The sequence below is a fragment of the Nuphar pumila genome, chromosome 15, assembly GCF_984573655.1.
Source record: "Nuphar pumila chromosome 15, dmNupPumi1.hap1.1, whole genome shotgun sequence".
NCBI classification, from domain to species: domain Eukaryota; kingdom Viridiplantae; phylum Streptophyta; class Magnoliopsida; order Nymphaeales; family Nymphaeaceae; genus Nuphar; species Nuphar pumila.
This window is the reverse complement of record NC_143263.1, coordinates 15,613,860-15,626,364: the sequence shown is the minus strand read 5'-3', so window position 1 is coordinate 15,626,364 and position 12,505 is coordinate 15,613,860. Positions and strand designations below refer to the sequence as shown.

The window sequence follows — 12,505 nt, the reverse complement described above, 5'->3', positions numbered from 1 at the left end:
GAACTTGGGGTTTTACTGATGATCATCATTATTAGAATGAGATTTATTTACATTGTTGCTTTCGTATATTTAAAGCATATTCTTGCTTTTTTTTGTTTCAGGAAACATAATTTCGTTCGGGTTGTTCCTCTCTCCATCGTGAGTACACTTCTCTCCCTCTCTCTCTCTTGGTAGGCTGCCTTTTGAATGTTATTAAGTTGATGGGATGTCACAAGTTCGAACCCATGGTTGTCGTCCCCTGCCGTAAGGTTGAAGCTGGGTGTACTCTCGGTGCGCAGGAGGGACCTCAAGGGTTTTACAACCGGAAGCCAGCCAATGTGGCTGGTCGGTGATAGGAGCTTTTCCTTGGATGAATGCCGTTTTTGCTTTTTGGGAGGAGGGATTGTTATCCCTCAACCAATCTTATTCCTTGACATGTATCGGTTAGGGGTTAACATCGAGAAGGCTACCCAATGGGCCATTAAGATATGACAGCAGTTATCGGTTATGTTGTATGTAATTTGATCATCCATTATATTCAAGTCTCCACCACACATCTCACTTGGCAATCACACACACTTTCATCAAATGAGATGTGCGGTGGTGATGGAATATGACCAGTAATTTCATTATGTGCACTATAACCGTAACCGTTCTACATTAAGATGATACCTAAAATGGGGATTTTAAACCAGACTTGGATATGGGGTAAAATATATTTCCCCCTATCCTGTCCACACAATACTTACCGGAAGCTTCCAAAAATTCTCAGTTTTCAAGAAGCAGGAAACCACAAGTTTTTTATTCTTTTTTTCACGTTTCATGTGCTTTGTAAAAAACTGGGGAAAATACATCCCCTCCAATCTTATCCGACCTATTGTTATCAGAAATTCCAAAAAGCTCTGAACGCTCAGTTTTCAGGAGCTTGCTTTGGAACCATGAAACCTACAATCTCCTTTCATGCTTCACATGTTTCGTAAGAAGCTCGTGTCTTTTTCCAAGAAGGGAAAACTTGTTTCTTTTAATAATTATAAATTAAACCTTCTTTGATGTTGAAAGTACATTTTTCATGTTACCAAAATTGCACTTTTGAGTATAAAATCATGTTTGCTTCTATTATAAAACTGATGAGTACCTTTCATTAAAAAATATACAAACTTATTTGTTTACCTTTTTTTTTGTCACTTCATACTTCTTTGCTTCTTAATTGCATCCTCTTATGCTTCTTAAGCATTTGATTCTTCACTCTAAAAACCATTTTGTACACTCACTCAGCCTACGCTTGGTTTGTTGCTTCTTCTTTTTGCCATGGAAGCTATGATGCCCCAAAAAAAAGAGAGGTGGGATAAGGCAGTTTGGTTCCACTCACGCCCTATGTCGTCACCCCATCTTCATACCCCTCTTAAATCTTTTGATGCAAGTTGTTTTGACCCTATGGATGGATTCAGCATGATCAATGTAGTAAAAATCAATCCTTTGATCATATTCTTTCATGAAGAAATATGATTTTTTAAATTACAAATTTTTGTGATTTGTTAACCTTCTTTGGTGATTTAAATGTTGATCTTCGCTAAATAAATGATATAGATCACATATGCGGAGTCTGATTTGATGAAAAAAAATATGTATCATTGAAACCCCAAATTTGGGGTACGAAGATAGGAATAACATAAGGGACGAGTGAAACCGATTTGGGGATAAGGTGATATGATGAGAGATTATTTTTTTGGGTTTCAAAATCACCACAGTCGGTGTTACTGTTCATCTGTACGCTTTGTGGTGGGACCCAGTTGCATAATGGATGATGGTGATAAGGGGATTTGTACATTTCAAACGAGTTGATGGGACATCACGAGTTTCAACTAAACCAGTAGGCGCCCCTTACCACAAGGTTGGACCTGGGTGCGCTGGGCAACAAGGACCAGGGATTTTATGTCTAGACTGGACCCAACGGTGCTTTACAAAGGGCCATTTTGTGCCAAGTGCATATTGGGATAGTTGCATTCTTTTTCATGAATTGGAAAATAAAATGAGCATAACTTCTGATTATATGTTTTTTTTCTTTGGATGTGAAAAATTAGGCCAACGTTTTATAAGATATGGAAGAAGGGTGCCGTTGAAGACTTCTCGCCCATACCCTATCTGGCGACGGTGTTGAATTGCTTGCTTTGGGTGTTCTACGGGCTCCCAATTGTGCATCCTCACAGCCTGTTGGTTGTCACCATCAATGGAGTAGGATTGGTTATTGAATTCATTTACCTTTTCATGTATTTCATCTACTCCACAAAACAACAGAAGGTCTCTCTCTCTCTCTCTCTTTACATTTTTAGACAACCCATCTTTATACATGAAACCAACTTTAACTTTATGTTTGTATACGCCAATTATTTATTGAATATATTCAATAAAGATGATTGACATATGAGACTCTATCAATCTGATTTTCCTATTCTGTTTCTTTCGGTGGATGATTTATCTGATAAATTCTTTATATTTTAATCGGATGAATATGTGGGAGAATGTTTTCCGATATCCCGGTTATTACACTATTACTCAGAAACAATGGTTGTTTCTTTCAGGTAAAACCAATGTTGATACTATTCATTGAACTCGTCTTCGTGGCTATTGTTGTTGCCGTCACCCTTACTGTTTTCCACACTCATGAGAAGAGAACTCTGTTCGTTGGCATTCTATGCATCATATTCGGCACTTGCATGTATGCTTCACCCCTCAGCATCATGGTGAGTGTTGTTTCTCCTTTTTCCTTTTTGGTGTCATTGAAAAAGGAAAATAGAGCAACTATAAAGCCTTTATAGTAACGGTTGTGCAAGAGAGAGGTATCTTGGAGAGAGTTCATGTAGTTTGAATTACAAGTCAGAGGTTAGCAAGCTATTGAGAAGTGAGGAATGTTTGAAGTTGGTGACATTTTCTTTGTGTTGCAGCGATTGGTGATCACGACGAAGAGCGTGGAGTACATGCCCTTTTATCTGTCACTCGCTGCCTTCCTGAATGGTGTCTGCTGGACCATTTACGCCTTCCTTCCCTTCGATGTCAACCTCATTGTAAGTTCATATTATTCTTTTGATACCAATAATCTTTTAAGGTTGCGTTGTGGTTTAGGGTTCTCAGATGGTCCTGATGTGTGGCTGGGAGGCACCCATGTCATGTGGTGTGGGCCATGGTCATATTCGAGACAAGTAAACGACATACGTCATATCCAAGTTAATAATTGAATGACATACCTGTTCAGATCCCTGCTTTTTTATGATTTGACATATATTTGTTTTTTAATTCATTAGCCTGAGTTGATCAGTCCAGAGGAAGGATCAGGTGCAATCACATCTCACACTTTGATTGTGCCCTCTATCTCTGCGATAGAGAGTGTCAACTTCAGGGCCCAACATAAGAATGTGGGCAGATCAGGTCGGCATGCTAAAGTGTGTGATGTGTTTGCACTTGATCTGCTGTCATCAGGCCAAAGATCCTTTGTTTATCATTAAATTTTTTTTTATAAAGCTCCGAGAAACTGTTGTATTTTGGACATCCCATTATTAGAGTGCTAATGGCGCCACATTAATTATGTTACTGTTTTGATCAGTGCTATAAAACTTCATAAGTATCCCCTCCAACCAGGGGATAGTTTTCTATTGACTTCGACCTTGTAACAAATTAAGGGACACATATCCTACGTATTGAACTCGTAATGCCTGTTAACTTGAACGCCTTAAACCAACCCACCTTGTGGGTTAGGTTGGATTTGAGAACCACGGCTATCGAAAACCTCCAAAGTGATCACTTTTTTATCATTAGTTTGTTTAATGTAGGTTAGTGACGAGCTTTGTTCATGTTAGAGACCATAATGGTAGGTTTTATAAGACTTGGTGATACTTATTATAGTGAGTCCTTAAATGCTTTCTTCAAGTTCTTTAGTGGTATTAAGTGGGCGAGTTTTTTAGTGACAATGATGAATCTATTGTTTGCTAATTAGATTCCCAACGGGCTTGGAGCACTGTTTGGAGCGGCTCAGCTGATATTGTATGCATGTTATTACAAGTCAACCCCGAAGGGCAAAGCAGGTGCTGGTGAGGCCCCCAAGCAGGAGGTCCAATTGCCGACTTCCCGGTCGTCTGTGGGAGTCGATGTGATATCAATGCAAGATGCTGTTTCTATCAATGTGGAAGGAAGATAGATCTGCGTTTCGGTTCTGGATCTTTGAAATGCGATTAAGGTGTGTTTGATGGCAACGTGGGTCAAGACTCATCCACAGTGGAGTTCTATGCTATTTTGAGAAAAAAAAAGGAAAACCTTTTGCTGCTGTTTTTTTGTTTGTTTGTTTTGATGCTCCTTTATAGAGGGTGAAAGTGATGTAAATAATGACCCTTGTTTACTGTTGGTTTGAATTGTTAACCTTCGTGTTCATGTTTCCACTGAATTGTGATTGAATGCTGAGCTAATTTGTTTGAATTGTAAGACCTTTCTGCTGATGGTTGTCATTGAATTGTGATTGAATGCTGAGCTAATTTTCCAACGGTGAGTAATGAGCTAAACCATCCTAAATGCTAAATAAAAAATGAGTAATGCTCCGGGAGTACCTACTCCCACATACTAGAAATCATGGTTGTAGGTTGTATCTTGTAAATTAAACCTTATGGAGGTGTACTCAACAGTTTATTTGATAAGAATCATGCTTTGGATGATGTTTTTTGGACATAAAAACAAGAGTTTTTAAGTCATGAAATTTTGTTACTTTGTGAGCTGTTGATTTTTAAAGGTCTTAAAAAACATACATGTATGTTATAATCACAAGATCCAAATTTTGTTTTCTACTAAATAATCTTATAGATCATATATATCTGTAGGGTCTGATCAACAAAAAAAAAGTTTAAGAAATTTGAAGCTTTTTTAGGTGGGAGTAGGTTGTATCTTTTAAATTAAACCTTATGGATGTACTCAACATAGTTTATTTGATAAGAATCATGCTTTGGATGATGTTTTTTGGACATAAAAACAAGAGTTTTTAAGTCATGAAATTTTGTTACTTTGTGAGCTGTTGATTTTTAAAGGTCTTAAAAAATATACATGTATGTTATAATCACAAGATCCAAAATTTGTTTTCTACTAAATAATCTTATAGATCATATATATCTGTAGGGTCTGATCAACAAAAAAAAAAGTTTAAGAAATTTGAAGCTTTTTTAGGTGGGAGTAGATTCTCCGGGAGCACCTTATCATTACCAATAAAACATGTGCTAAATGAAACTTACCGTGTATTTACCCCCTACTTTACCACATCAAATAAAACTTTGAAAGGTCTTAGTGAGACGCTTGTCAACCTTTTTTGGTAATTTGAAAATATGCAAGTAATGCAATACCATGAGAGAGATACTGAACCTTACCAGATTAATACGGCCCGTCCTAGATAAGAGATGTGCAGCACACGATTGAGTCTTTTACCTGACACGGTCTTTCAAGTTACACCAATGAAGTTCTCTTGAAACACCAAAAAATAAGGAGAGACCAAGATATTTCATCGACATTCATTCAAAGATTGATGTTGTCATCCTTTGCCAATGCCCAGTGGGATCATTGAACACCACCACTTGACTCTAGATTCATTTATGCACAAACCCCAGATATCTGTGAAGCACCTAAGGATGACCCATAGTGCCCACATATTTTGTTCGTTGGCTTCACCAAAATATCATCCACAAATAGCAAATGAGAAAAAAATGGTTTGTGAAATCCTGCAGCCTTTAGACCTCCCATTTGCTTCAGTAGAAGAGAGCATAGTCGAAATAACCTCCATTGACATGATAAAGCGGAGGGGTGACAGTGGATCCCCTTGATGCAATCCTTGTCTTCGCTTGAAAAAATCTCCTTTGCACCCATTAATCGACAATGCAATAGAGGGTGCAAAAAACAGACCCTCTATCCAAGTAGGGGTAGCAATCGGGTCGGGTTGGCGGGTTAGCATACCTCAACCCGAACCCGACCCATTTATTAAACGGGTCGGCTGTGGCAAACACTAACCCGACCCATTTAATAAATGGGTAACCCAGCATGACCCGCCAACCTGTTTAATAAATGGGTTGGGTCGGGAAAACGGGTTGGCGGGTAGCGGGCGGGTTGGCGGGTCGACGGGTCGGGTTAGCGGGTTGACCCGCCCACCTAACCCGTTTATTAAACAGATCAGCCGGGTTGGCGGGTTGGCATACCCCCAACCCGTTTAATAAACGGGTTAGGCAGGTCGACCCGTTTATTAAATGGGTTGGCTTAAGCCCAACCCGAACCCACCTAAGAGGCGGGTTGGCGGGTCGTGTCAGGTTTTGCCACCCCTATATCCAAGAATGCCATTTACCACGAAAGCCCATAAAATGAATACAATTCAATAGAAACCATCAGTCAAGAGAGTCAAAAGTCTTTTTCAAAATAAATGAGCTCTTACCATAAGCCCTATAATAGAGTAAATAAATTCGTGGGCCAATATGCATGATTCATGTAACCTTCTATTCGGAATGAAGGTGGTTTGGGACTCCGATATAAGTGGCCCAATAAATAGCTTGAGCCTAAACGACAAATCTTGGAAATGATTTTGAAAGTTGTGCCCACTAAAGAAATGGGTTTAAACCTTCCAATCTCATTTCGATCCTTAAGAATTAAAATAAGTAGTGATCTACCCAATGCAACAGGAATCTTAAGCATTAGAGTAGAATTCAACCATCAATTGGAGTAGATTCACTTTAACAAAATCCCATTCTTCTTTAAAATATCCAATCAGGAATTCGTCCACACTTGGTGTTTTACCATTCGACAAACTCCAAACCATAGTCTTAATCTCTCCTCTACCATGAACGGCCCATTATAGGCCCTACAATCTTCCACCCTCAAAGAATGAAATGACATAGAGGACATATCATTTTGGGTCAGAATGCATTGCTGAAAGCAATTTTTTTAAGTAAAGGGGTAGCATTAGATAGGATTTGAGTACCTTGAAACAATTGGCCATCAATCTTCATACTAGAAATATGTTTAACCTTCCTTTTGTTTGAGGTGCACGTAAAAATAGCAGGTGTTCAACTCCTCAGATTTCAGCCAATGTGCCTTGGCACGTTGCCTCCGTCTAATACATTCCTTCGCCATTTATCAATGACCCGGACAAGGTGTTGGCGTTCCACTTGAAGCTGCCTCCACAACCCTACATCGATCAACCACATTCGCTTCATGAAGTTGAAGCTCATGTAGTTTGGCTTCCTAAGCATTAATGTCTTTGAACTCTGCCCCACGTTTAGATTTATTCCAATCAATGCAACTTGGCTCTTGAAAATGACAATTTGGAGAGAAGCCTCATAGCTGCCCACCTCCCCGGGCATGGCCGGCGATGCCTCCCACCACCACCGAAGAAGATCAAAGAAATCCAGTACTCGCAGCCACCAAGTCTCAAATCTAAAGCCTTTTTGTGTACGATTCCTACCCGTGACCCAAGAGTGCCAAACCATAGTGTGATCCGAAATGGAGATAGGATCAACTTGGGCACACATGTCATGTGAGCTTTGGAGCATTGGTAATGTGACCAAAAACCGGTCCAACTTTCTCATCATCTGAGGCATCCTTTTATTGGACCAAGTATATTTAGTCTCTTGCATTGGCAACTCCTCTAACCTACAATCATCAAGGCAGCTGACGCACTCTACCTGAGAATTGCAATCTTCCAAACGCAATATAGAATTAAAATCTCCACCAATACACCAACGGTCTGTAAACCCCGGGATCATTAAATCCCTAATGTGTTTGATCTTAAAAAAGACCTTGAATGGGATGGTACAAGGTCTATATACTGCAGTGAGGGACAACAACCGTGTTGATCATAAGAAAAGTAGAGATCGAGTACGATCACCAATAATAGTGTTTGAACTAATAATTCCTTCCCTCCATGCAATCAATATTCCACCTGATTTCTCTTGTGCAGGCTTAAATTCGAATCCACAATCCCTCCAAAATGTATCCATGAAGGACCTATCAATGAGCTTCATTTTCGTTTCTTGGATGCATAAGACGTCGGTGTTGGATTAACCTCCACGATGTGGATACATCCCCACATCAGGGATGATCCATCCGATAAATCAGCATACGATAAGGGAGAACGGTTACGCAAACCGTTCTCACCCTATGCTTTATAAATACTGGGTATCATGAGCGACCTTGACACGAGGAATACAGGTCTACTCACCGGCTGCCTGAGGAAGCTTGCACTTGTAGTAGCTGCAGCCCGGCTGAGCAGCGAACCTCTAACGACCTCCATCTCCGGTAACCACAACCTGCTAATGGCCGGATCAGGTATGAGTTTCCTGCATTTTTTGTTCTCTCTTTTCCTGTCTTTATGCAGGACCACCGCCATTTAGGAGAAGCAATGTGTTTGCCGGACTGGCGACCCAACAGTCGGATTTTTTTGGGCAATGGTGCTAGACAGAAAAAATTGTTTCCCTGGGCCACACAAGCCACAGGCATTCCAAGAGACAATATTCATAAAATAAAAAAAAACTTTGTAATTCCATACCCCATAGACCGAAGTCTACCATCCACTATAGGCGCAGGCAGGCACGCTTCTTACGCATATCCGCGACAATACCATTGCAATAAAACGGTGAAAGATTCAACTTAATTGCAGCAAGAATTTCCGTTAAAGTGCAGCAATCATCGAAAGGGTCGTGCTGATAAGGATCGGCTGGCAGCCCGTCCCCAGCAATGGAACATGAGACTTGACTACTCACCGGCACAGCGACACCGGCCGGTGGGGAGACCAACCGGCAATTAGATGGAGCTGCTAATGGACCAGACGCCACTGGAGCACAACCCTGATCCAGCTCCAATTCATTTGACTCTGAATTCGTCGGATGGGCCGGGTTTCGTAAGGGGTCTGGTACCAGCTCACAAACCAGATCTGATTTGATAACCTGTTCTCGTTCTGGGTTTGGATCAAGACATCGGAGTGGCCCAAGATCGATCCAGGTACGTGAGATCCTGATTGATTTGGAAATATGCCTTGAGCCCTCCACGTTGGCAGCGAGAAGGGTTTTTCCATGAGAGGTCTTCCATCAAAAAAAGGATAGTTGAATTGTTCCCAAGAGGTCATGTGACCGTTGGGGAGGTCCATGGGGCAAAAGCCAGTGTGGTCCCATTTCTAGATGGTGCCAAATACGTAGATAGCTAGGGATGACAGTGGACCAGGGCTGGGGCGGGGGACAAGGTCATCACACCTGCCCCGTTTCAAAATCCTGCCCTCGATTCCCACCTCCATTCTTGCACATCTGACCATGACAGAGAACCTGCCTGAACACACCTTATCAACGCCGGTAGCCACTGCCCTTTGAACGTTAAGGGGTCCATGCCAGGAGGAGCTTTCTTCATGGAGTCGATGGCCGAGCAATTAACGTCAAGAGATTGGCGCCCATGCAAGAGACCCGTACTATGTTCAATGCTATCCCGGGTTTCACACCTGAACAGCCAAAATCGCAATCGTCGGCCTACAGCACTGTTCCACCAGATGAGCTTTGCGCATTCAGCTTTGGCAACCTTATCTTCAGGCCTATCCGATGATGATTTCACTGGCAGATCTGCTCTTGCCATAACCGCAGCTGCATAAGTGCGAGGAGCAGACCGAGTCTCCTGCACCATAGCAGTTAGATGCACCGTTATCTTTCCATCTTCCATAATGACACGCCTACGAAATTGGCCAGCCTGCCGGGACGCTCCAGGCCAGATGCCGAGCTCCGGCAAGCTTGCCGTAGGAATACTGTTGCCAGACGATCCCAGCATATTGTGTGGTGTTGGTTTCAACAAAAGAAAGTTACCCTTACGTATTTCATAAAAAAATTCTCACTACTGGAAGCATTGTTTTTGTGAACTGCTTTTCCGAATTTTGTAGTTATCTGTTGAACCAATTCTATTAAAAATTCTGTTAGATCCGCTTAAGGATCACCTTACGTATGTCATAAAAAATTCTCGATTGTTTTACTGGTTCAGGTGAAACATAGAAACATATGCAATGGTCGCATGGTTCCAATGATTTCTCAAAGGCTCGACATATTTAAGTTTTTCAGTAATATTTGTTTACTACTATTGGTTTCTGTCAGCAAAGACCCTGTTGTGTGTGCAAGCCAGAAGAAGCCCTCAGCCAATGAGATTGGAGGTGTTTCAGAGAAATGGAATGGAGATGAGTTCTGTAAGGATGCTGCGGATGGTTTAGAAGAGCATCAGAATGGAGTTGATGTTTCTGTGGCGAGGGAACATGCAGTTGTTACCAATGAAGAGGGCACAGTTGATGCTCCTGGTGTAGTTGTGAAAGATAATTCTAGTTCAACTCTGGATTCATTCAGAACCTTCAGTTGCAGTTGAGATGCTTCTGAGAGAAGAGATCAAAAGCATTGGCTCTGAAGGTCATCTGGTAGGTACAAAAGGGGAGGGCAAAACTGGTGATAACGAGGGTTCTCACACCAATCCAGTGGTTGAAGAGGAGGTCCCTGGTTTTTATCTGATGCTCATTACATTTTAAGCCAAGAGAACACAGTGGGAAGTATGAAGGAAGCCACGCCAGTGTGGAAAATTTGGAAGCCCCTCCAAAATAGGAGGCCCTAGGCGGTGGCCTCAAATAGGCCAGCCGAAACTGTAGTGGTATTTGACGACTCTAGTTTCACGATTCATTTCCCACCTAGATGAGGTGGTAGTACCAAGTACTACACCAGCTACGACACCGGTGAACATTTTGACTGCTCCCACGACCTTCCCAACACTCTTTCTAGTTTAAATTTCAGCTTTTCAACCGCATTCCAAACAGAAGTGAAAGTGGTAAAACCTAAGCTGAATCATCCCACTTATCCCAACCAACCATGTGGATTTGTTAAAATCACTAATTTTGACAAGGTAGGTCCTACTTATAGATATAGAGAGGATTTAATGCATAAATCATGCATTTTTCATATTGGATTTAATTAGATTTAAAAGTTAGATCAGATTAACACCCACTCCAAAGATTTTACAAGGATTGAAATATGATTTTTTATGAAAAAAACAATAGGTTTTGGTACTCGGGTATAGTTTCTTTTAAGGTTTAGCCAAAAACGTGTGGGTTCTGTCAAAACCTATTGATCTCCATTAAACTTATGATACTTGGTTTATGCTTTAGTGCATCTTATGATTCATATGATGATCCAAAACAGGTTAATGAGTTTTTCTGTTTATTTACATGATTAAGTTTCATGTGTGCTCATTTTTGTTTTGGAAGCGTATTTTGTCATGATCTTAATATAGAAAAGCATATAGAATCATGCTTAGGGTTGATTTTTGTTGTCATGTCTTATAAGCATACTTATCCTACTGAAAACATGAATATTTGATGTTAAAGTATAGGTTTCTTAATGATTTTTACATGTTTTATTATGATTGAACATGAAATTAGTTAAATATGTTACGTGCTAGTTTGTTGTCTCGTACGACAATGATTTTTCTATCCAACCAAAGTTGGTAGAAAAATCACAGAAATTAGAAACGATGTCCAACAACCGTAAAAATTTACGGATACCTTCCAGACATATATGAGAGATCTCAAAAAAAAACCAGGATCTATTTGGTGTCCGAAAGTGGCCCAAACAATTACTGCAACATGCGGTAGATTTGCTATCCTGGGTACAGGATTTGTTTTGGGCAGACTTGATGGAGAAAATCCAGAAAAATCAGGTTTAACTCGAATGAGTCTGATTTTCAGACAAGGTCTACTTGACTCGACAACAAATCAGAGAAAAATAAAACAAAATTTTTATGTCTTACCTGTGAGACCAGACGCTAGCCCAATTCAGGTGGGTTTCTGGATTTCGCAAAAATTCAAAATCTGAACTGTGCAGAGCTTGAATATTATGTGTGTTTTGACTAGTGAACCTTGTTCTAAGTTATATGTTTTTGCTTAGACTTAAAGTAAAGTTTAGCTTGCATGTTCTTATTAGCTGGATTTTGATATAAAATGTATATCCATGTGGCATGTAAGTATTTTGTACTAGTTATGCAATGTTGTTCCACATGATAGCCTATGGAGTTTAGGCACATAGATGAACCGGGTGGGTGCAATGCATAAATGAGTTGGTTGCATAAATGTGTGGTTCATGTTATGTGGGCTTAGATTACATGCATTATAATGTGTGAGTCAAAGAGTGTGTTAGTGTAGTAAGCCAAGAAACGCATGCATACATGGGCTCATTACCGAGCCAGGTCAGGTGCCAGGGGGCATCTGATAATTTAATGGGTAAACATACTCATCACACACATGTGAGTCTTAAAGAGGCAGAGCTCAGGGTTACACTGGAGCGGATGCAGGGATGTGACCTATGAGATATTCAAATGGGCTATCTTAGTGAGCTAATGATACCTTGGAGTGAATGCGGAGGTATTGGGCTCAAGCTCAATGAGGCATCAAAATAGGTTACCCCGAGTGGAACCCAGGGCTTAGGAGCCCAGTACTTAGTGCACCGAGTTTAGTAAT

General features: G+C 40.7%; 1 protein-coding gene across 1 annotated transcript; it reads left to right on the top strand.

Moving 5' to 3' along the window:
- Nucleotides 1-224: 224 nt before the first annotated feature.
- LOC149814614 (bidirectional sugar transporter SWEET5-like) lies at nucleotides 225-4,438 on the top strand. The gene is made up of 5 exons (XM_089990403.1): nucleotides 225-328; nucleotides 2,061-2,277; nucleotides 2,559-2,720; nucleotides 2,922-3,041; nucleotides 3,968-4,438. Exons 1-5 carry the CDS (start codon nucleotides 225-227, stop codon nucleotides 4,166-4,168), a joined length of 804 nt encoding a protein of 267 aa, XP_089846529.1. The 3' UTR covers nucleotides 4,169-4,438.
- The last annotated feature ends 8,067 nt before the right edge of the window (nucleotides 4,439-12,505 follow it).